At 40.5% G+C, this 24,277-nt stretch overlaps 3 protein-coding genes and 1 long non-coding RNA gene across 6 annotated transcripts in view; 2 read left to right on the top strand and 2 right to left on the bottom strand.

Moving 5' to 3' along the window:
* The first annotated feature begins 3,227 nt into the window (after nt 1–3,227).
* On the top strand, nt 3,228–21,660 carry LOC114550050 (uncharacterized). The gene is made up of 5 exons (XR_003691645.1): nt 3,228–3,301; nt 8,984–9,072; nt 12,908–12,962; nt 17,179–17,282; nt 20,313–21,660. It is a non-coding gene; the product is annotated as an uncharacterized LOC114550050 (long non-coding RNA).
* Nucleotides 4,541–13,470, bottom strand: LOC114550048 (zinc finger protein 572-like). The gene is made up of 8 exons (XM_028570501.1): nt 12,116–13,470; nt 10,986–11,188; nt 10,644–10,748; nt 8,961–9,056; nt 8,724–8,834; nt 7,824–7,941; nt 6,828–7,115; nt 4,541–6,645 (listed from the first exon to the last, which is right to left on the bottom strand). Exons 1-8 carry the CDS (start codon nt 12,597–12,599, stop codon nt 5,780–5,782), a joined length of 2,271 nt encoding a protein of 756 aa, XP_028426302.1. The 5' UTR covers nt 12,600–13,470; the 3' UTR covers nt 4,541–5,779.
* Nucleotides 15,042–23,987, bottom strand: LOC114550047 (zinc finger protein 37-like). Of its 3 annotated transcripts, none has more exons than XM_028570499.1 (8): nt 23,159–23,987; nt 20,943–21,145; nt 20,624–20,728; nt 20,290–20,385; nt 20,053–20,163; nt 19,151–19,268; nt 16,972–17,292; nt 15,042–16,117 (listed from the first exon to the last, which is right to left on the bottom strand). In XM_028570499.1, exons 1-8 carry the CDS (start codon nt 23,637–23,639, stop codon nt 15,195–15,197), a joined length of 2,358 nt encoding a protein of 785 aa, XP_028426300.1. In that variant the 5' UTR covers nt 23,640–23,987; the 3' UTR covers nt 15,042–15,194. The 3 variants fall into 3 exon arrangements, with proteins under 3 accessions (XP_028426300.1, XP_028426301.1, XP_028426298.1); XM_028570500.1 differs by having other exon boundaries at nt 15,042–16,123; nt 16,972–17,271; XM_028570497.1 differs by having other exon boundaries at nt 15,043–16,123; nt 23,159–23,986.
* The window catches only part of zgc:113263 (uncharacterized), a 33,178-nt gene continuing 32,060 nt past the window's right edge, over nt 23,160–24,277 (top strand). Inside the window, exon 1 of the mRNA XM_028570495.1 lies at nt 23,160–23,788. The gene's annotated coding sequence lies outside the window, so the exon portion shown is untranslated. The remainder of the gene's footprint in view (nt 23,789–24,277) is intronic.

The following is a 24,277-nucleotide window of genomic DNA, read 5'->3' as shown; positions in this document are numbered from 1 at the left end:
TAATTTTCAGAAAACACCATATATTTGTTGTACTGCACATTGCTGCAGCTCCTCTTTTCACCCTGTGTGTTGATCTCTCTGTTTTAGCTACAGAGTGAGGCATCTCACTTCTGTTCCATCTTTGTTGGGAGTCGCACATGCGCTGTAAGTACTGCTAGCTTGTCAGTTGCAGAGCATGAGGGCGTGCCATGCTAGCAGCTAGGCGAGCATTATTACGTGTGTTACAAAGTGACGCACGCTCGTCACAGAAGTAAAGGCTGGACTACAATAGAGCTGATTGGAGCAGTTTGTAAACAGTGTTTTCTGTTGGAGATGGTAAGTCCCTTTGGGGTAGACTTTGGGCTTTTTCACTTTGTAATCCTATAATGTGCACAAAAAGATATATAACACAAAAAAGGAAAGGGGAAAAGCCCAAAAGCACAATATGAGCAGTTTAATATTTCTGGCAAGTGGTATGAAAATATAATGTCTTTACATCATCTTATTATCTTTAAAGAAATCTTTGAAGGAATAGTTTGACAGAATAGTTTGACGTACAGAAAAAGTGTGAGAACATAAATTTGCCATTTTACATACTCACCTTTGGACAGTTACCTGCTGTTTTATGCTAAACTAAGCTAATTACCTCCTGGCTCCAACTTCACATAGAACAAACAAATATGAGAGTGGTGTCAATCTTTGGAAATTCTTGGAAAATTCTGGGCCTGTAAGATAAAGAATTTGATTTCTAAACATTCTTAAAATTCTGTTGGAGAAATAATTGCACATTTTAGTCTAGTCTGAGTCTAAGCGGTTTCCAACTACATGCTTCAACCAATAAAACTATTGCTGGTTTATTTTGGATCATTTGCTGCAGAGAATAACATAGAAACACATTCATTTCACAAATTGCCTCAATAGCGTAGTAGGTTTAAGAGCATGTGAGCAATCATTAAAGGTCCCATGACATGGCACTCTTTGGATGTTTTTGTATAGACCTCAGTGGTCCCCTAATACTGTATCTGAAGTCTCTTTCCCGAAATTCAGCCTTGGTGCAGAATTACAGCCACTAGAGCCAGTCCCACAATGAGCTTTCCTTAGTATGTGCCATTTCTGTGTCTGTAGCTATTGAGGAGGAGGGGGGGGGGGTGGAGGGTGGGGGTGTGGCCTTGACCAACTGGCACTTTGCTTGTTTGAAAGCCATGATGTCTCTCTCTCATGGGTAGGCCAACCTTGCTCCTTATGACCTCATAAGGAGAAGATTCCATATCGGCCCATCTGAGCTTTCATTTTCTCAAAGGCAGAGCAGGATACCCAGACACTGGGGGACCATAGGCAGGCTGGGGAAACGCATATTAATGTTAAAAAACCTCATAGAGTGAAAAAAAATTTAATGAAAAGTATGAGTTAATTTATCTTAACAGTTGTACAATTTTATCATCTTTCAAATTTGCTGTAACATTTGGACTTTAAATCAGACATATGGAGTTTTGCTAAAGTTGATTTCCATAAGGGGCTTCACAAAAAGGCCTGAATATCAACACTACAACAACTACAAATACAAGGAAAAAGATTAAGTATAGATGAAAATGTAAGATTCATGGCTGGGACATTGGTCACACACTCTCTCCCATCCTTACTTTCTCTGTCGATTGTAAAATTATCCAGTAAAGCCAAAATAATCATCATTAAAGTCGCAAGTTTGACTTCTACTTATAATTGGGTGATTTGCGGCAATATGCCACAAGGACTCAATCCTCTGTCAATCTGTCAGCGTGATCCTCCTCCTGTTAGAACTGCCTCAGAGACAATTACTTTGGGTTTCTCCTAATTAGAAACTCATTGAAATTTATGAGTGCCTGTTATGAATTATTGAGTTCTGTTTCCTGGGAGGGACACCATTAGGGAAGTTTAAGCAAGTTAATTTCTTACAGGCCTCTTTGTCAGTGTGTTTGTCCACGTTTGGTTGGATTATAACAGGTGTGTGTCTCCCTCTGGTGGTACATTTGAGGTGTACCACAAAAAAAAAGAGAAGTTGTCTTCATAGTTTGTTATGATATGTAAATGCCTGGTATGGATGTGTACACTATAGCCTGGCGTAGTTACAGTAGCTCCATTTCCGATCAATTTGGATATGTCATGAAGACACACATTAACAGCTTGTCCTGAATAACACATGAACCAAGCATTAATCTATTCCGATTTATCAGACTACAGTGTTCATGATGAAATTGTGGACTTTGACATGTTGGAATTTTGGGAAAACGGCTTGTGACAACAGTGACACTAGTGGGTTTTCTCCCCATCGAAGAGAGGTGCTTTGGTTTATGGTACAACTTTATCGTCAGTTCACATCGAAATTCATGTTGCGTTCTCGAGCTGCTCCGCTCAAAAGAATAAATAAAAAGAAAAATACACACAGAGCTAGACAACAATTACACATATAGTACAACGATCAAGACATTTCATGCTGAAGGTGGCAGAGACATCAGCACTGGATCACGTCCCAACATTCAATGGCTCCTTGTTTCGCCTCAGATCCAGATGTTCCTTCACTCATGCTACTGAGCTTTCTGAGCATCTGGGTGGTTAGAAGGCAGCATCACCAGCTTTTTCTGCCAACAGGAAACTGGAGAGTTATCTGCATACCAACAGAAGATTGTGTTCCTTTGGAACTTTGGAAAGAAAAACCATTAGAAAGATTAAAGAGGACAATTTTGATTATTGATTTTTGGTTCCCTAATGGTCTAGTGGCTAGGATTGGGTGCTCTCAAGACATTCAACAATACATTGATCATCTATTAAAAACATTTCAACAACTAGCAACAAGTTTGCCTGAACTCAGAATTAATTTCACATATCAATCGCTTGCATACAAATCTTAACTTTAGCTATAGTCTGACTGTATAACGTTTATAAGGTAGCCTTTAACTGACAATCAGTATACATTGTTTGGTTGGGAAGTCCTGTTGCTGCTAGCTACATCACCTAGCAAGGCTGTAGCAAGGTGAAAATACTAGCTATTCACCACATACTGTAAGTTTAATAACTATTCCGATTAGTATCTGATATCTGGCAATTTTAGGAGCATGTAAATTAGTTGGCTTAGATTTGCTAACTCTTGCAGCTAGCCTATATGTACCTGCAGAAAATCTTCCTTCCTGCCCAGTCTTAGAGGGCGGGACTTAGCCTCAACCTGTCAGGCCACACCTGAACTGATTAGAGGCCTGGATCAGGCCCTGTTCAGTAATTCCCTTTGTTTGCTGCAGCGTGTTGGTCCATGTGCTTCTCCAGCTGATTTTGCACCAGATGCATTATTTGAGTAAGTTATGGGTATTTGTTATAGTTACAGCTGTTTCTCTGTTCAATGAGTGCTTTGTTTAGTATTCATTAAAGTACCTTTGTTTACTGATTATTGTTTTCAAATGCCTTTTTGCCATCAAATCCTCTGAGGGTCAACTATTTAAGTGTAAATCCTTTGAATAGACAAACTGTTGAACAGCTCTCATCTCTGGTCTTAATGCTTTAACTATATCTATGGATTTAACTGAGTTGCCAACATAGTCAAGTTTCTACTGTAGCAGAGTTGAAAGTTAGTCCGTAATTGTAAAAACTTTGTTTTGGAAGACTACTCATGCAGTTCATATTATTATATTATACTATATTGCCTAAAGCTGTTTAATTATGATGTCTCTATACGGCTCTGGCTCTGCTAAACCAATGCATGCACTGTTTGAATAAATTGTAGCTGACCTTTCTACCTACGCCGCAACAAATCCTTCAAAACAAAAGAGGCATCTCCTCAAAATTTTAATTGAGCACAGAAACTGCATAAACCACATCAAAATTCTCATCCTGTACCGAATCCTTTTACCATATGGTAGCTGTGCTTTCTTTTAGTGGTTACATACCACATTATGTGCGTCCATAGACCTAGTAAGTATTGCCACTTTACTTTGAATCGTGGCTATGGCTCAGGTGGTAGAGCGGTTGCCTACCAATCAGAAGGTTGGTAGTTCAATCCCTGGCCCTGCAGTCCCATATTGAAGTGTCCTTGGGTAAGACACTGAATTTCGAAATGCTCGGCAGCCTTGGCTTGTGTGTGTGTGTGTGTTTCCTGTACTATGTAAAAACACTTTGAGTAGTCAAGACTGGAAAAGCGATAATACAATGCAATACAGTCCATTTATATTATTGTACTAGTTTAGGCACACAATGTACAAATAAGCATGTCTGACGTACATATTTAAATAGAATACAGTAAATGTAGTATTTGTCTATATACCCTACCCTAACCCTATTAATGGTCCTTTTCTTGGTCTTTAGCTTGACCTGGTTAAAGTTTGATGCATATGTCGGTGACATGTTCTCATTGTTAATTTCTGTCTGTAGTCTTCCTTTTATTGTGTTGTATGTTGTTTTTTTTGAAATATAAATCGAGTCTAATAAAAAAGCAGAAACATTGGAAAGTGCTGAATCTCACCTTTTTTAATGTTTAAAATGTCTACATGTAGAAAGGATATAACAAAACTAAAAATATGTGATGCACAAGGCAACCATATGGGGACATACATGTTTATTACAAATTAATAATATTGTGCAAAGTCTGTGCTTTGACTAGCTGAAGATCCAGCATCTCATCTACGTACAAACTAAAGCATAGCACCTGCAAATTATAGATCAAAATACTATCATTAATTTCATCAGCTGCATCAGACCCATTCAAATCTGCTCTTGCTTACATTTGCAGTGAGTTGTAACTACACCTTGAATGTAAGACTAGATAATCAGTGTTTTGTTCGAAAATAATGTACGCCTATGAGGAGTGCCGCCACAACACCCATATTTATCTGGACTAGTGTTGCCCATTTTTATTACCCTGTTTTACAGAAGTGTATTGTTCAGGCTTCCATCAAAACAAATACAATACTACATCATTAATTTGATACTGTAACTCGTTAAATTTCATATTCACAAGTCACGTCCTCTCAGGTGCAGTCACTTCACCCAAACTAGAGGCGATATACTCAATTCTTTTCTTCATTTGACGTCACCCATGTTGTATGAAGTCCTCTAAATGAATTTCCTTATTTTATATTTGATTTACATTTTATTATTGCACACACTTTCTGTTGAGATTTAATTTGTTAGGGTTTTTTGTTATCTCTTTGCACAACTTAAAACACAGACATTTATAAAGAAATCTACAAAAAAATGAAAATTGCAGATATAACTGTATCAGGACAGATGCCAGTCAATAAATGACAAAGTCCAAAGATGTATTTTCAACAATGTACCCATTATACAGTTTTACCACAGGAGTAGCATTATTTGTCAGCTGTAAAATAACATGCCCATTACATTTCTTGGTTGCAATTCTTAAATAATACACAGAAATGTTATCAAAGATGTTTATGGGTTGGGTAAAGAAAATATATTTACTGGCCCAAAGACCCATTCATTCACATTCTCATGTTACAAAGGATCACTATTTCTAAGCCACACACTTCTCATACTATCTCACAAGTGTGGGCACATCATTTTGGTATATATTGTCTGCACATTTTATTCAGAAGTCTTTAACCTACAGTAACTAAGCTAATTATCTAATGGTCTCCTAAAACACGAGGTACACATATTCCACACATGCAACATTTGAGGAACATTCAGGTCCATATTTACATACATGTTGGTGTTTTACTGTCATGGAAATGCACCAAAACAGCATGCCCTGGCGTAGAAATGAACCAGGCTTTTCTTTTTCACTAAATATACATTCTCCAAATGCCGCAACAGCATGCTAAATGTTCTTATGGACCTTGAGGTGTATCCTCATGTTGGATTTTTCAGAAAACGTCTTGTGACATGTTAAACACTGGTAAGGTTTATCTCCCGTGTGTGTCCTCATGTGTCTCTTCAGTCCTGTACTCTGGTGGAACGATTTGTCACATTGTGAGCAAGAATATGGCCTCTCTCCTGTGTGGAATCGCCGATGTTGTGTCAACTGTATGGCTGTGGCAAAACCTTTTCCACAGATGTCACACTGACTAGGCCGCTCCCCTGTGTGCTTGCGTGTGTGCACCCGTAAGGCCCCAGAGCTACGAAAAGACATACCACATGTGCTGCACAGGTACGGCTTCTCTTTCTTATGAATCCTGATGTGCACAGTGAGCATATACGGCTGTGTGAAACTCTTGTCACAAAAGTTACAGGCATACGGCCGCTCACCGGTGTGAATGCGCACATGGGACTTCAAATCTGTATTACTAAAGAACTTCTTGCCGCAGTATGAGCAGCCAAATGGCCTCTCTCCGCTGTGACGACGAAGATGAGCTTTAAGCCCAGTCTTATAACTATATTTCTTCTCACAAAGGCTACAGGGATGGGCTTTAGGGTTAGAGTGAATACGAAGATGAAAGCTCAGGTCTTTACGGCTTTTATAGGTCTTGTCGCACTGAGTGCACTTGAATGGTCGTGCAGAAGTGTGAACAAGGGGATGTTGTTTCAAGGTGGAACGAGACGCAAAGGTTTGTCCACACTCCAGTGTGTTTTCATTGGCTCTTACGGAGTCCTCGCTGAATGGAAGAGAGACATCGGCTCTGCCTCCTGTCGAGGACTGGATCCTGCTCTCTTCTGATGGCTGAAAGGTGGCTTCAACAGCTGTTTCTGCCAACAGGAAACCATAGAATTAGTGATATATTCACTCAACAGAATCTACATGCAGAGTTAAGATTTTGTCCCAATACGACTTCACAGCCAAGCGCATGCCTCAGTAAGGCCTGCTGCTGACATATTGTTATATTTTTTCACATTATCAGAAAATCAGATATGATGAAAGAGATTCTCACCATCATCACCTGGCTCAGCAGCTTCTTCTGAACGTGGAGAGGAAGTGAGGGGTGACAGCCCGTACCCACAGTTTGGTTCAATGGAACTGTTGTCAGTCTCTTCATCATCCTCACAAATATCTTCTGCTCTCCAGCTGTTTTCTTGCTTCACTGTCGTCTGTACTGATTTCCCAGTGCCTTGTTTGCCCTCTCCCTGATCCATTATTTGATCCCGATCTTCAGATGTCGGTGAAGTCTGTTTAGAGGCGAGCGTGGAGAGGATGGTGTCTGACATGAAGGTGAATTCACCTGAGAAACCAATAACATTCATGTTAAAAGGCACCAGAGTGGTTCTGTTTGTCAGGCAGGAATGCAGCACTAACAGAACCAGAGTAAATGGACATAACAGAAATCCATACAGTATGGATGCACAAATACATTTTTACTCATTTACTTTATTAAACAGAAACTTGGAAATCCAGATTACCTATTAAACTCAGTCATTTTATATTCTAGAAATAGAATACTAAGAGTTAACAGATTCTAGGGGTGTAAGAAAAAATCGATACACTTGAATATCGTGATATTTTATTTTGCAATACTGTATTGATTTTCAAAAAGGCAATATCGATTTTGAGACAGTGGTTCACGTTTATGTTGTGTTTAAATCCCCTACTGCTAGATGCCTATGCTGAGACGCACCACTAGTGTCCTTGCCTAACAGTGCCTAGCAGTGCCTGACTTTTTGCTAGAAGCTAACGTTTGCTCACTAAGAATCTATGAACCACAATCCCAAACTGGCAGTTTGATTTTCTGTGTACTGAATTGTTTACCTAAAGTAAACTTCTTTGACTGTTATGCACATCATGTCTTTTTAAATGTTTTTCTAAAATTATACTTTAAAAAAATATATCGCCTTGCGCACAGTATTGAAATATATTGAATCGTGACCCATGTATCGTGATACGTATCGTATCTGAAGATTCTTGCCAATACACAGCCCTAACAGATTCATACTTTTAGTCAACTTTTGTCGCTCCTGTTGGTGCTGCAAAATCCTCTTCAGATCCTCAGGGTCAGAGAGAAACTGCCAGAACTCCTCATCAAGGGAAGAAATGTCAAACATGGAGCATACCTGGAAAAGAAGAATAAGTGGATTTTAAACACAAACTGCTTCTCCTTCTTCCAAGATCATCCTTTGCTATGGGGATCAAACATTATTTAAAAGGTCCCATGACATGCTGCTCTTACGATGCTTTTATATAGACCTTAGTGGTCCCCTAATACTGTATCTGAAGTCTCTTTCCCAAAATTCAGCCTTGGTGCAGAATTACAGCCAATAGAGCCAGTCCCACAATGAGCTTTCCTTAGTATGTGCCATTTCTGTGTCTGTAGCTATTGAGGAGGAGAGAGAGGGGAGGAGGGGCCTTGACCAACTGCCACTTTGCTCGTTTGAAAGCCATGATCTCTCTCTCTCTCTCTCTCTCTCTCTCTCTCTCTCTCTCTCTCTCTCTCTCTCTCTCTCTCTCTCTCTCTCTCTCTCTCTCTCTCTCTCTCTCTCTCTCTCTCTCATGGGTGGGCCAAAGTCTCTGGGCGGACAAAGCAGAGAAAGGGGAGGTAAACTTGCTCCTTGTGACCTCATAAGGAGCAAGATTCCAGATGGGCCCATCTGAGCTTTCATTTTATCAAAGGCAGAGCAGGATACCCAGGGCTCGGTTTACACCTATCACCATTTCTAGCCACTGGGGGACCATAGGCAGGCTGGGGGAACTCATATTAATGTTAAAAAACCTCATAAAGTGAAATGTTCATGACATGGGACCTTTAACAATGGCTAATTACACCGACATAAATCACCAGCCAGCATTTAGGGAACCAGTGGATGGAAGGTCACTTTATCTTCACCCTGCTGCCTACCTGTGAAAAACGTGGAACTGGGAGGAACTCTTCCAGTCGGTGGAAGAACTCCCACACCAGAATCTGCAGCGCTGTATCAAAACAAGCTCCATACTGTACTGGGAAGACCTCCTTAGACAGGAAAGAAATATAAAAATCATGTATGAAATATACAGAAGATAAACTCATGAGGTGGAGGCATATATTAATGGCTTTAACAATTGAAAAACTTAAAACAAATGTTAGGGTGAAACTCACCTTGAAAAATTTCTCTTTTTCAGATTGGTCTTCAAGCAATGTTTGAACCAGGTCCACAAATGCTGACTTTGAAGTCTCCACCTCTCCATCTGGGTCCTGTCATAAAGCCCAGGTAAAGTTTATTTACATGCATTCATTATCAGTTTTACATTTAAATGTCTCTCCTACTTATTAACAGCTTATACATTTCTGTATCTGATGGTAAAAATAAATATTTCAGAGTAAGTAGCAAAACCTAAAGACTATCTGTTTGACATCTAAAGGCCCAGACACACTGAGTAGACGGCAGACCTTCGGCAGAAAAAGCAGTTGGGCTGATCAGTCTCCCCAAATTGGTCAAAGTGCCTCGGAACACTCACCAAAGCGACGAAGTGTAATACGTCTCCGTAACAGCAGGCGGCGCTAATCTGTATTGTTGATCAAAAATGCAAAACGGCAGCTGATTGGATGAACACGTCACGTGGGTCTGGTTCTCCAAAAATTCAAAGACAGACGGTCATGGAGGCTTGTTCACCGATCTCATATTGTACTAAAATAGTTAACCGAAACGTGTTTCTGAAAACATTTAACATAAACATAAGCGAGAAATGGGCCATGCAGTTGCTGAATCTGTCTTCGTTTCCGATCGACAAAGGTCAGTTTAAAAGATTTTCGTCAGATTTTGAGAAGACTCTAGTCATGCTCATTCCGCTCCCCATTTCCTGGTTAGCTCTCTACCAATAAGATGGGTCATTTAATTCCAACTGCCGGCAGTGCCCGCCCCTCCGATTTATACATGTAAAATCGGCCAAATTGAAGGCCGACGGCCCCTCAGATGGACGACGGCACAGAACACACTGAACAGACTCGAGTCACTGACCTCGGCAGACTGTCCGACAGCCGATTATAGGCTTGGTGTGTAGTCACCTTAAAGCTACGGAGACATTAGGCTTGTTCGAGATGAACTGCGCCTCGCCTGTAAAGTGGATGAGAGCAGGCGGCAGCAGCCCGGGGCGGTGACAAAAGTCTGCTGTCAAGTCGGACAGTTTCCAGCTGTTTCCAGCAGCCTTCAGGCTGAACAGGAAGTGACAGAAACACTGTGGTCCGATTCTGATTTAATAAAATGTTATCAGACCCATATATCAGCTTGTACACAGTCTCCAGTTGTTTTTATTATGACAGAGTAGCCATCAAAATGCTCTACATGCAATATGTTGCTGATTTGAATTAACAACACACTGTAGATGATCTATAATCTGAACAGATTTAGTCTCTCTGACTTCTAAACGTAACCATCAGCCAAACAACGTGGTTTGTACAGAATAAGCCTTTAAATCAGACAAATTGCAGTTAAAATCCCTCCAAATCAAAATCAATAAAAAGTTTATATAAAACTTCATCATGTTGAGTCTATTCTGAACCAATCAGCTGAGAGGCAGGCGTTTCCCAGCATGCCCTGGGTCCGCCTGGGTCTTGCAGTCGGTGAAAAGCAACTGCGCTGCCTGCGTCTCAAACCTGCGGCCGCCTTGATCTCGTGAGGTTGTCGTTGCCCACGTGTGCGTGACATCAGATCAAGTCGGACACAAATCTAACCGGCATGCTTTGGGCGGCGATCGCTGATGATCTATTCTGTGCAGACCTGGCTCATCTCGAACAAGCCTATTGTGTCTTCATGTAAAATATCCTGTCATCAGCATTACCCACCTCTTCCTGCATGAGGTTTGTTGTCGTCTGTTGGAAACTGTTAAGATGATCCTGGATAGCTTTACAGTCAACCTCATCCATTGTCTTTAATAACTCAAGGATGAGCTGAAAAACACAAAATCAAAACATCATGCTTAACTTTCAAAATTATACTTTGACAACTAGACAATGGATGCATTTTTCTTGTTAAAAATGAGCTTTTCTTAGGGCTTGAGAGGGGCACCCATAGAAATGAAATGAATTTAATTTTGTTGACTCCACTTTGATTGCTTGATAATACAAGATAAAAAAAACAGTAAAAGATGCCCACAAATAGTCTGAATAATACCTCCATTCACTAACCCGAGCTCTCAGTCCCAGGATCAGCTGAGTCTTCTGTTTGTAGTTCAGAAGCTCTGGGACCATCTCTGTCACCAACGTGATGAATTCGGCCAGTTTGTCATACTGGTCTACATTCCGCTCCTGGGCCACCTGCCACATACAGGCTGACATCAACCTCAGAGGAGGAACCAGGAGGCGCACGGATGACAGAGGGAGATGAGGATCTAACAGTAGATGCATGCAGAGAAACAGATAAACATCAGTTATTAACCAGTCTCAAATCCTGGACTATATGCACAATAATATTATGAGTTGTATTACATCTTCTGACACATTGAACCACACCCTGCTCTAGAATAGGGACATCCATTTCAGTAACTACAGTAAATAGGATATATGTTGTAGACAGGGTTGGGTAGTAACGGAATACATGTCATCACAATTACATAATCAGATTAGAAAATACGAAATCATAATTGCACATTTGAAGTCAAATAGTTAATGTTTACTTAACTACATATGGCAATTTTAAAATTATGAAACTTTCCATTAATTCTGCCAGCATGTTTTTGTAAGTCAAATTTGATTTGAATTCTAAATACCAACTATGTTCTACTGTTTATCAATATAAATTCCTCCTCAGGTTGCCAGTTTAGTTAATGGTGACTGTTATTTGTGTCGTTTAATGATACTTTATGGATAATGGTGTTTTTATTCATTTCTATATACATCGAAAATGGAAGATGATTATTTTCAGTAATCTTCTTGCGTTACAAAGTCCTCCATGTGGCCTTTGATTAACAAAACGGCAACAAAAGAATGACACAAAAGAAAAAGCATCCTGCAGGTTGTAGAACTCACAGTACACCTGTAGTTTGTGCCAGTGGTGTTTTTGTAAGGGTAATCTGATTTGACCAACTGTTATTTTCTCACCTAATCGATTAATTGTTAAGTCACAACATATCATCAGAACCCAAACCGGTTTAATTTACAATGCTATAAGACTGAGAGAAGTAGACAACCCTCACACATCCGAGGAGCTGGAACCAGAACGTTTTGTTTCACTTGATAAATTACTGAAATTACTTAATTATAATCCAAACAGTTGCATATGGTTTTTTTTTTTTTCCTTTGAATTTGAGTGGACATACTTTCCGCGTTCCACGGACAGCTGCGTACTTGTGCGGGTTTCGTGCACGCGGTGACAGCCATACTACAGTTAAGGGTCCGCGACCGCGTCTCCTTCGTGGAACGATGCTTGATGAAGCCAGAGAGCCAGTCTAACATGGAGATAATGTAGGCAATCCGGCCGGTTTTGCTGCTCCCGCCTTCCAGCTTTTTCTTGGCCTTTACATATCTGTCTCGCAGACTTCTCCACTTTTGACGGCAGGCTGTTTCACTTTTCCCAAGAGTTTGAGCGATTTGTTGCCAGGAGTTTAACGTCATTTGGCTGTCGTTGTACTCCTTAACAGACCTATCATATAAATGTGGGTAACGACGGACCTCTTCGCACAATCTCTCTCCAAAACTAGCACCCATGTTGTTTTTTTTGTTTTTGTTGTCGTCTTCTTCGTCTTCTTCTTGGCAAACCAACTGGAGGTGCATACGCCACCAACTGGACTGAAGTGGAGTCATGGTGGTGTAGGTGGAGAGAGCTAGCTAACGTTAGCAGTTAGCCGGAGCTCAGAGATAGTCGATGAGCTCAAAGAGTCCACAGACAACTGAACGGAGCTTCAACACTGATGCTTTATTCTACAACATGGACCATACAATGCCAGGTCTCCACGGCGCTATATTTACCTATCATACATGCGCAGTAGAACATATAGGATAACCTGCACTAACTCTTAAGTGAAGTCTCTCGTGATCATTGACATATATAAAAGCTCGTGATGTGTGTCAGTCTGAGTCCAAGGCACAGACTGTTAATATTCATTTTACAGGCAATGGTCCGAGGAGAGAACACTGCTGTAGCGCGTCTTCACAACAATCACAAAGGTAGGCACCACCTTGTGGCACTTCTAAGCATTGCAGTTATAACTGTGTTAACATGTGTCTATCTGCAGACTAATGAAAAGTTAACATCTCGTTTGGCCTTTTGCTGACTTGAAGAGAATGGAAAGCAAAGAAATTACAATTTTCCTCCTAAAAATGAATGATCTTGATTTTATGTCAAATACTGTATTAACATTTATTTGCAGTACACTTTGAAAAGGCCCATTTTGAATAACCAGTACATGTACTTTTGATAGTTTAAGTATGTTTGGCTGAACACAGGATAAGAAGTGTCTTTAATAGCAAGGACCTTCAACTGCAGAAAAGTTTCAAGGCTCCTTGTCATATAAGCAAGTCTCTTAAATTCTGCTGACGAAATTAAACAATTCTTGTCATTTTAAGTGGAGAGAGAGTGGTCCCTCCCCTTAGTGGGAGGGGTGAATACCCAATTATGTACACATTATATCACACGTGTAATATTTGTAATATTTTGTCCATATTAACATAAATACATACAGTGGGGGAAATAAGTATTTGACCCCTTGCTGATTTTGCAGGTTTGCCCACTTACAAAGAATGCAAAAATCTATAATTTTAATCATATGTACATTCTAACAGTGAAAGACAGAATCCCAAAGAAAATTCCAGAAAATCACATCATATGAATTTATTAAAATTGATAACCATCAGATGAGGAAAAACAAGTATTTGACCCCCTGGACAAACAGCATGTTAATATTTTGTAGAAAAGCCATTATTGGCCAGCACAGATGTCAAACGGTTTTTATAGTTGGTGACAAGGTTTGTGCACATTTCGGCAGGGAAGTTGGCCCACTCCTCCCTGCAGACAGCCTCCAAATCATTCAGGTTCCGAGGTTGTCGCCTGGCAACTCGAATTTTAAGCTCCCTCCAAAGATTTTCAATCGGATTCAGGTCTGGAGACTGGCTAGGCCACTCCAGAACCTTGATGTGCTTCTTCTTCAGCCACTCTTTTGTTGCTTTGGCGGTGTGCTTAGGGTCGTTGTCGTGCTGAAACACCCATCCTCGACCCATCTTCAGCTCTCTCACTGAGGGAAGGAGATGTTGGTCCAGAATTCCACGATACATGGCCCGTCCATCCTCCCCTCAATACGATGGAGTTGTCCCGTCCCCTTGGCTGAAAAGCACCCCCAAAGCATGATGTTGCCACCACCATGCTTGACGGTGGGGATGGTGTTCTTTGGGTTTTACTCGGTGTTCTTTGCCCTCCAAACATGACGAGTTGAGTTGAGGCCAAAAAGTTCTATTTTGGTGTCATCTGACCACATCACCTTCTTCCAGGCCTCTTCTGAGTCGTCCAGGTGGTGAATGGCGAACTTCATGCGGGCCTGTACATGTTTCTTCTTGAGCAGGGGGACCTTGCGTGCGCTGCAGGATTTCAATCCATGACGGCGTAGTGTGTTACCAACCGTTTCTTTTATAACTGTGGTCCCAGCTGCCTTCAGTTGATTCATCAGTTCCCCCCTTGTGGTTTTGGGATGATTCCTCACCGTTCACATGATCAGGGACACCCCACGAGGCAAGATCTTGTGTGGAGGCCCAGACCGAGGGAGGTTGGCGGTGGTGTGGTGCTTCTTCCATTTCCTGATAACTGCACCGACAGTTGATCTTTTCTCTCCAAGTTGCTTTCCGATTCTCTTGTAGCCCATCCCAGCCTTGTGCAGATCAATAATCTTGTCCCTGATGTCCGTAGAAAGCTCTTTGGTCTTGCCCATGGTGGTGATGTTGGACGCTGGTTGTTTGGGTGTTGACAGGTGTCTTTTATACAGGTAACGAGGTGAGGCAGGTGTATTTGATGTAGATAATTGGTTCGGATTGGGGCTGTGTCTTAAAGAAAGACTAACTGGCTTGTAGGAGCCAGAATACTTGCTGTTTGTCCAGGGGGTCAAATACTTGTTTTTCCTCATCAGATGGTTATCAATTTTAATAAATTCATATGATGTGATTTTCTGGAATTTTCTTTGGGATTCTGTCTTTCACTGTTAGAATGTACATATGATTAAAATTGTAGATTTTTGCATTCTTTGTAAGTGGGCAAACCTGCAAAATCAGCAAGGGGTCAAATACTTATTTCCCCCACTGTACATGTTGGTGATTTACGGACATGAAAATGCATCAAAACAGCATATCCTGGCGTAAAATAAACCAGGCTTTTCTTTATGACTACAAATAAACACTAAAAATCACAACAACATGCTAGATGATCTTATGGACCTTGAGGTGTATCCTCATGTTGGATTTTTGAGAAAAAGTCTTGTGACATGTTAAACACTGGTAAGGTTTATATCCCGTGTGTGTCCTCATGTGTCTCTTCAGTCCTGATTGACAGTGGAACGATTTGTCACATTGTGAGCAAGAATACGGCCTCTCTCCTGTGTGAGTTCGCCGATGTTGTGTCAAATGGATAGCTGTGGAAAAACCTTTTCCACAGATGTCACACTGACTAGGCCGCTCCCCTGTGTGCATGCGTGTGTGGACCAGCAAGGCCCCAGAGCTACAAAAGGACATACCACATGTGCTGCACAGATACGGCTTCTCTTTCTTATGCATCCTGAGGTGAACAGCCAGCGGATACGACTGTGTGAATCTCTTTTCACAAAAAGTACAGGCATACGGCCGCTCACCGGTGTGAATGCGCACATGGGACTTCAAAACTGGCTTTGTCAAGAACCGCTTGTCGCAGTACGAGCAGGCAAATGGCCTCTCTCCGCTGTGATGACGCAGATGAACGTTAAGTAAAGATTGAGAACTAAATCTCTTCTCACAAAGGCTGCAAGCAAAGGACCGGACTGTCCATCTAGAGTGAGTGAATAAATGGTCTTTCAGATGATGTCGCCATTTGTATGTCTTGTTACACTGAGTGCACTTATGTCGTGCAGAAGTGTGAACAAGGGGATGTTGTTTCAAGGTGGGAGGAGATGAAAGAGTCTTGCCACACTCCAGTGTGTTTTCATTGGCTCTTACGGAGTCCTCGCTGAACGCAAGAGAGACATCGGCTCTGCCTCCTGTCAAGGACTGTATCCTGCTCTCTTCCGATGGTTTCTTGTTTCTCCTCAGATCCAGACGTTCCTTCACTTTATCCACTGAACATCTGGGTGTCTGGGTGGTGGCTTCAACAGCTGTCTCTGCCAACAGGAAACGAGAATTAGTGATATATTCACTCAACAGAATCTACATGCCGAGGAGCAGAATAACCAAGCTCATTAGTGATAGACCGATTTTATCGGCCGGCCGATATTTGCGTTTTTATGTGTATCGGGCGATAGGCGGCTGCTGCGTTCGCCGATAATTTTTTCCCGGCATCATTTACAGATAGGCGTCCCCAGGCAGCTCTGTGTTGCTAGAGACGCTGCAGTTCACGTGCAGACCATGCACTGCCCCTCCCCCACTAGCAGAGTGCATGGCAGTCTTAAATTACAAATCAAGCGCTTTATTTACTTCTTTTCAGGTTTGTTTTCTTAAATTATTTAAATGTGTTGACAAAGGACATTTTGTGATGACCTGATTATATCTGTCTTATAATATGTCAACAAGCAATGCATCATCAAGGCTGTGTTGTAGATGTTGATGAAAGCCTTTTACCCTTGCACAGTTAACCATATGCAGTGCACCCATCCATATGATGCACATTGCACAAATAATTTGGGTGATATGAATGTAAGATGATTGCAGAAGTGACACTGATCTGTGTTTCTGTTTATTATTTTTAAAGAAATGGCAGAGCAGATTCCGAAAACAAATCCAGTGTGGCAGGGTATACATTTTTATAATGTAAATTGAGGGGGCAAAAGCAGTATTTGCTCAAGAAAATTGGCAGCCCGTATCGGTCATTGGCTAAGGATGATGGAGGAAAAAAAGAAAAAACTTGCAGGTGATCTTCACAACCTTTAGTTGAGTTATGTTGCTCTTGTCATAATGATTCAATAAAATACACCAGTATAATCATATCGGATACAATGAAAGAGATGCTCACCACCATCACCTGGCTCAGCAGCTTCTTCTGAACGTGGAGAGGAAGTGAGGGGTGACAGCCCGTACTCAGGCAGCCCACAGTTTGGTTCAGTGGAACTGTTGTCAGTCTCTTCATCATCCTCACAAATATCTTCTGCTCTCCAGCTGTTTTCTTGCTTCACTGTCGTCTCTACTGACTTCTCTTGATTTCTTCCCTGTGATTTCCCAGTGCCTTGTTTGCCCTCTCCCTGATCCATTATTTGATCCTGATCTTCAGATGTCGCTGAAGTCTGTTTAGAGGCGAGCGTGGAGAGGATGGTGTCTGACATGAAGGTGAATTCACCTGAGAAACAGATAACATTCATGTTAAAAGGCACCAGAGTGGTGCTGTTTGTCAGGCAGGAATGCAGCACTAACAGAACCAGAGTAAATGGAGATGACAGCAACTTAAATACAAAACACTGGAAATTGTATAAAGTACCAAGTAACCCAAGATTAACAAAAAAACTAAATATTTTCTTTTCTTCCGTAGCATAGATGCACTGGTACCACATTTTCACTCAGTAATTATTTAACGGATATTATATTAATGAATGTCCGGCCGCCGAATAAAAGTCATTGCCAAATGAGTTGATACAAAGCTAATTAAGCCTCAGTTTACAAAATTGATTAAGTAATCCGCTCCACAAAATGTTGTTTGTATTTCTCAGAATGGCTATGTTTACAAAATGGTAAAAATGGTACAAAGTCCGGTGACATTTGCGCGCAGCAGCTCGAGTCACCGCTGAGAAAGGGTAACCGCAGCGTTCAGCTTTGGAGACTAACAGGCCATACAAATTACAAGATTATTACCTCTTCTGAAAAGTCCATGTTTTTTTAATCCTCCGTGTCCTCCTTGATTTGACGGTGTGAAAAGGCTGCCTTTCTCCCTTTTCACTAGGCACTGATCCCAAAATTAATACCGTTTTGTGTCTGCTTAATTCTTAATATCACTAATGTTGTAGGTTATTGTTTTAGTGTATGTTACTTTATTATTTGACATAGGCCTGTTCGACAGGTTTTATGGGTTCATGGGGGGTAGCTCAGCTGCTGACCAGCTGAATCGGGGAGAGTGGATGCAGGTTTGCCTCATTAGGTCTTTCCTGAAGGGAGGGGCTGGGCAATCCTAAGGTGAAGAACAATAGGTAAGATAGTTCTACATAACTGACATTTTTATAATATCTGGGGTGCCTATTGTGCAGACGTGTATAAAGTACTAGAGACCCATACTTGAGTAAAATTACAAGTGCTCTATCAAAAAAGTGACTTAAGTAGACTGCTCTTTAAGCACCACACTTAAGTAGAAGTACTAAAGTATTCAACATTTTTTTGTACTTAAGTATTGCAAGTAGTTTATTTTAAAATGTACTACTCAAGTACTGAAAGTAAAAGTACAAGTATTGTGTTATTTAGATATTAAAGAAAGCAGTCAAAAGTTTGAATATCATATTGTTTATATTATTTCAAATGTATAGCCTAAGGCTGTAGCCAAAGGAATTAACAAATATTAAATATATTATATTTAAAATTACAAATATTAAGAAATACTGAAATAAAATGTACAATTATCACACTGCGCAAGTAAAATGAACATCCTCTCCAGCACAGTAACGATAAAAGCCCCAAAAAACGTATCGCACACTAGCTAGTAACGTTTGATGTACAGGAAAGTTAGCAAGCTAGCAAAATACAGCTTCACATCACAGGGTCAAACGGTTAACATCCAGTACTCACTGCAGCCTCAAACAACTCAGGAATAGCTTCATCTGCTGCAACAATAGCTAAATAGAAAGAGTACAAACTTACATTATCTCTGACTTCTGAACGGGCAACCGTAATGAAAAGAAACACGACGCGATCTCGGATTTCTTACCTAAATTAATTCACCGAAGGCTTGCATCATGTGAATGCGACAGTGTTGTCATTACTTAGAATTCCTCGTGGGGGCAACTATAGCGTTCACAGAAAAATAGTTATACAGATAACCAATTAAACTCACTGTCATGTCATATTCTTAGTTAATTGCAACAGATTAATAGTTGGGTATAAAATGATGAGTGGGGATTGGCAAAATCCCATTCTAATGAAACAGTGAAAAAGTGGTTTTCAGTGCACCATGACTGTAATTCAGAGGAATAGAATACTAAGAGTTAGAGTAGTACTTTTAGTCAACTTTTGTCGCTCCTGTTGGTGCAGCAAAATCCTCTTCAGATCCTCAGGGTCAGAGAGAAACTGCCCAAACTCCTCGTCAAGGGAAGAAATGTCAAACATGGAGCACACCTGAAAAAGAAGTGGATTTTAAACACAAACTGCTGCTCCTTCTTCCAAGATCATCCTTTGCTATATGGATTGACATTTATAATCTGTTATGTGACTGTGTAAGAATTCTAAAGTGACGCTAAGAAAAAGCTATTTTGGCCCCTGCACTTCTGTGATTCTGAAACATTTTTACTCTACAAGCCATTACTACACAATGGCAGACTTAGGGTGTGTATTCTGACTTTTCAGTTTGATACAAACCAAAATTACAGTTGTGAAAACACCACCCACTACTACCGTCCAGACCAAACAGCCATACCTAGTTCCGACAAAAAGAAGTGGTATCGGTCCAGATCAAACAACCAAAGTCCTGCTCGTTTCTAGTGTAAAAGCATTTTTTTGGATGGTTCAGACTTTTTGATCAATTTCAGGAAGTTCTGGCAAGCTATCTTCATATTATGAGAGAAGGGAAGGTCCTATAAGGAATAGCTCAGTGCTAGTGTGTACATAGTATGTGGTTGAGCAAGAGAGGCAGTGCCGGACACTAGATATGTAATGTATATGGAGAAGCAGCCCAAGTAGGTCATGATGACAGGATGTAGGAACCTCACGTGAAAGGTCTTTAGTGTGCTTGCATAATTGCAATGTGAAACCAAAACTACCTGGATCAAATGTATACATGTAACAAAAACATGAACCTTGGTTCAGACTTTTAAAAGTGAAAAGCCCGTTAGCCATAAATCACCAGCCAGCATTTAGGGAACCAGTGGATGGAAGGTCACTTTCTCTTCACCCTGCTGCCTACCTGTGAAAAACGTGGAACTGGGAGGAACTCTTCCAGTCGGTGGAAGAACTCCCACCCCAGAATCTGCAGCGCTGTATCAAAACAAGCTCCATACTGTACTGGGAAGACCTCCTTAGACAGGAAAAAAATATAAAAATCATGTATGAAATATACAGAAGATAAACTCATGAGGTGGAAGCATATATTAATGGCTTTAACAATTGAAAAACTTAAAACAAATGTTAGGGTGAAACTCACCTTGAAAAATTTCTCTTTTTCAGATTGGTCTTCAAGCAATGTTTGAACCAGGTCCACAAATGCTGACTTTGAAGTCTCCACCTCTCCATCTGGGTCCTGTCATAAAGCCCAGGTTTATTTACATGCATTCATTATCAGTTTTACATTTAAATGTCTCTTCTACTTATTAACAGCTTATAAATGTCTGCATCTGATGGTAAAAATAACTATTTCAGGGTAAGTAGCAAAACCTAAAGACTATTGTCTGTCCTCTGGCAGAAAGATCTGTTTGACATCTAAAGCTACTGAGACATTGTGTCTTCATGTAAAATATCCTGTCATCAGCATTACCCACCTCTTCCTGCATGAGGTTTGTTGTCGTCTGTTGGAAACTGTTAAGATGATCCTGGATAGCTTTACAGTCAACCTCATCCATTGTCTTTAATAACTCAAGGATGAGCTGAAAAACACAAAATCAAAACATCATGCTTAACTTTCAAAATTATACTTTGACAACTAGACAATGGATGTATTTACTTAGGCCTTGAGAAGGCCACCCATAGAAATAAAATGTATGTCATTTCTTGACTCCATTTTGACTGCTTGATAATACAAGACAAAAGAACAGTGAAAGATGCCCACAAATAGTCTGAATAATACCTCCATTCACTAACCCGAGCTCTCAGTCCCAGGATCAGCTGAGTCTTCTGTTTGTAGTTCAGAAGCTCTGGGACCATCTCTGTCACCAACGTGATGAATTCGGCCAGTTTGTCATACTGGTCTACATTCCGCTCCTGGGCCACCTGCCACATACAGGCTGACATCAACCTCAGAGGAGGAACCAGGAGGCGCACGGATGACAGAGGGAGATGAGGATCTAACAGTAGATGCATGCAGAGAAACAGATAAACAGCGGTTATTAACCAGTCTCAAATCCTGGACTATATGCACAATAATATTATGAGTTGTATTACATCTTCTGACACATTGAACCACACCCTGCTCTAGAATAGGGACATCCATTTCAGAAACTATAGTAAATAGGATACATGTTGTAGACAGGGTTGGGTAGTAACGGAATACATGTCATCACAATTACATAATCAGATTAAAAAATATGTAAATATAATTAGCTCAGACTACATTTGAAAAAAAAAATGTGCAATTAGATTTTAGTCAAATAGTTAATGTTTACTTAATTACATATGGCAATTTTAAAATTATGAAACTTTCCATTAATTCTGCCAGCATGTTTTTGTAAGTCAAATTTGATTTGAATTCTAAATGCCAAATATGTTCTACTGTTTATCAATATAAACTACTCCTCAGGTTGCCAGTTTAGTTAATGGTGATTATTTAAAGGGGTGATAGAATGCAAAACCGATTTTACCCTGTCATAGTTGAATAACGACAGTTCGGTGGGTAAATAGGACATACATAGAAGCTCAAAATCCCATTGACACCCCTTTACTATGAAAATCTCATATTTTGAAACTGCCGCTGAAAACGGGCGAATCTCAACAAAGCTGGTTGCTTATGTAAGCATCTCAAGACCTGTACCTTTGTCACGCCCATGGGTGTATTAAGAGAACGGCCACGCCCCAACATTTACATAGGCCACACAACTGACCTGAGATCAGGTAGTCTTCTGAATCTAGGTCGCGCAGATCTCTGCTATTCCATTACCAAATTCACTTCAGAAACTTTTTTATGCGAGAAATCAACTATGTAAAGCTCAAATATGGGCCGCTTTACATAAATGGATGGCTAATTGCAAATTTTGTCCGACTTTTTTTTTTTTTTTTTAAGTAAGTGCTGTAGTCTAACTAGCAGGAGACAAGTAATAATTGAGGTAAGTTTGGAGACATTACCTTATTTACTGATTAAATTAATAAATATTTTTGTTGTATCTCTTTTCGGTGTTGTAATTTGTAGACGGCCCTAAGCACTCGTCTAACTGCAGGTAGCAGCAGCTAGCAGAAGAGAGCAGGCAAGTGTTCACAAACTTCTGGTGTACTTGCAAACTTTCCAATCCATCGTTTTATGAGTGCATAACCTATTTGTACTAGTGTAGAAGTTTGGTATCATTTCGGGCATGATTAGGGGGGTAACTTACGAGATACAAATGTGGGTCCATTAGCCCCTGCACTAAGCTATTCAGCTGATAACGCTACTCTACGCTAACTCTCCCAATGTTCGACCCAGGTGAAAAAAGCTTCTGGGGGCGGTGTTTGGCTCGAGGTCATGGTGCCATGGCCAAGGGCCCTAGGGTGAAATTACTCCGAACCATCACTTTAAGGAACAGTGTAAAATACCCCATCATTCTATCACACCTTTAATGATGCTTTATGGATAATAAAGTTTTTATTTATTTTATATACATCAAAAATTATTTTCAGTAATCTTCTTGCGTTACAAAGTCCTCCATGTGGCCTTTGATTAACAAGACGGCAACAAAAAATGACACAAAAGAAAAAGCATCCTGCAGGTTGTAGAACTCACAGTACACCTGTAGTTTGTGCCAGTGGTGTTTTTGTAAGGGTAATCTGATTTGACCAACTATAAATGATGAATATGCTAAATGCATTTTATTTGCATTGAAAATGTTATGAGATGTTTAAAGAGGAAAAAAGAACAGCAGAGCTCAAATGATTGTGACTGCATCCATTTTTAGTTGAAATGTCTTTTAAAAGTAGTAACGTTTTCAGATTAAACTAGGACCTACATTGTGTTGTAATCAAATTAGTTTTACTGTTATTTTCTCACATAATCGGTTAATTGTTAAGTCACAACATGGAACCAGAAGTTTTTTTTTTAACTTGATATTGATTAAATTATAATCCAAACAGTTGCATATGTTTTTTTTTTTTTTGAATTTGAGTGGACATACTTTCCGCGTTCCACGGACAGCTGCGTACTTGTGCGGGTTTCGTGCACGCGGTGACAGCCATACTACAGTTAAGGGTCCGCGACCGCGTCTCCTCCGTGGAACGATGCTTGATGAAGCCAGAGAGCCAGTCTAACATGGAGATAATGTAGGCAATCCGGCCGGTTTTGCTGCTCCCGCCTTCCAGCTTTTTCTTGGCCCTTACATATCTGTCTCGCACACTTTTCCACTTTTGACGGCAGGCTGTTTCACTTTTCCCAAGAGTTTGAGCGATTTGTTGCCAGGAGTTTAACGTCATTTGGCTGTCGTTGCACTCCTTAACAGACCTATCATATAAATGTGGGTAACGACGGACCTCTTCGCACAATTGCTCTTCAAAACTAGCATCCATGTTGTTTTTTTTGTTGTTGTCTTCTTCTTCGTCTTCTTCTTGGCAAACCAACTGGAGGTGCATACGCCACCAACTGGACTGAAGTGGAGTCATGGTGGTGTAGGTGGAGAGAGCTAGCGATAGCTAACGTTAGCAGTTAGCCGGAGCTCAGAGATAGTCGATGAGCTCAAAGAGTCCACAGACAACTGAACGGAGCTTCAACACTGATGCTTTATTCTACAACATGGACCATACAATGCCAGGTCTCCACGGCGCTATATTTACCAATGCATCTCCACATAATTTTAATTAGCACAGAAACTGCAGAAACCACATCAAATTGAAAACTTGTGCTTTCTTTTAGTGGTTACCATAGTGATAGAGAAAGACGGCTCTGGTGGTTACATACCACATTATGTGCGTCCATAGACCTTTTGGGGTCTCTCTACATTGTAACCTGTTGCCACTTCACTAGGAATAGCGGCTATGGCTCAGGTGGTAGAGGCTAGAGCGGTCGCCTACCAATCGGAACGTTGCTAGTTAGATCCCTGGCCCTGCATTTCCATATCTTATAATTTGTCTGTAGTCTTCCTTTTATTGTGTTGTATGTTGTTGTTGTTTTGAAATAGACATTGAGTCAAATTAAAACGCAACAACATTGGAAAGTGCTGAATCTCACCATATTTAATGTGTAAAATGTCTTCATGTAGAAAGGATATAACATAACTAAAAAGATGTGATGCACAAGGCAA

The sequence above is a fragment of the Perca flavescens genome, chromosome 23 (genome assembly GCF_004354835.1).
Source record: "Perca flavescens isolate YP-PL-M2 chromosome 23, PFLA_1.0, whole genome shotgun sequence".
NCBI classification, from domain to species: Eukaryota; Metazoa; Chordata; class Actinopteri; order Perciformes; family Percidae; genus Perca; species Perca flavescens.
The sequence above is the reverse complement of the archived record's forward strand: the minus strand, read 5'-3'. Positions and strand labels throughout refer to the sequence as shown.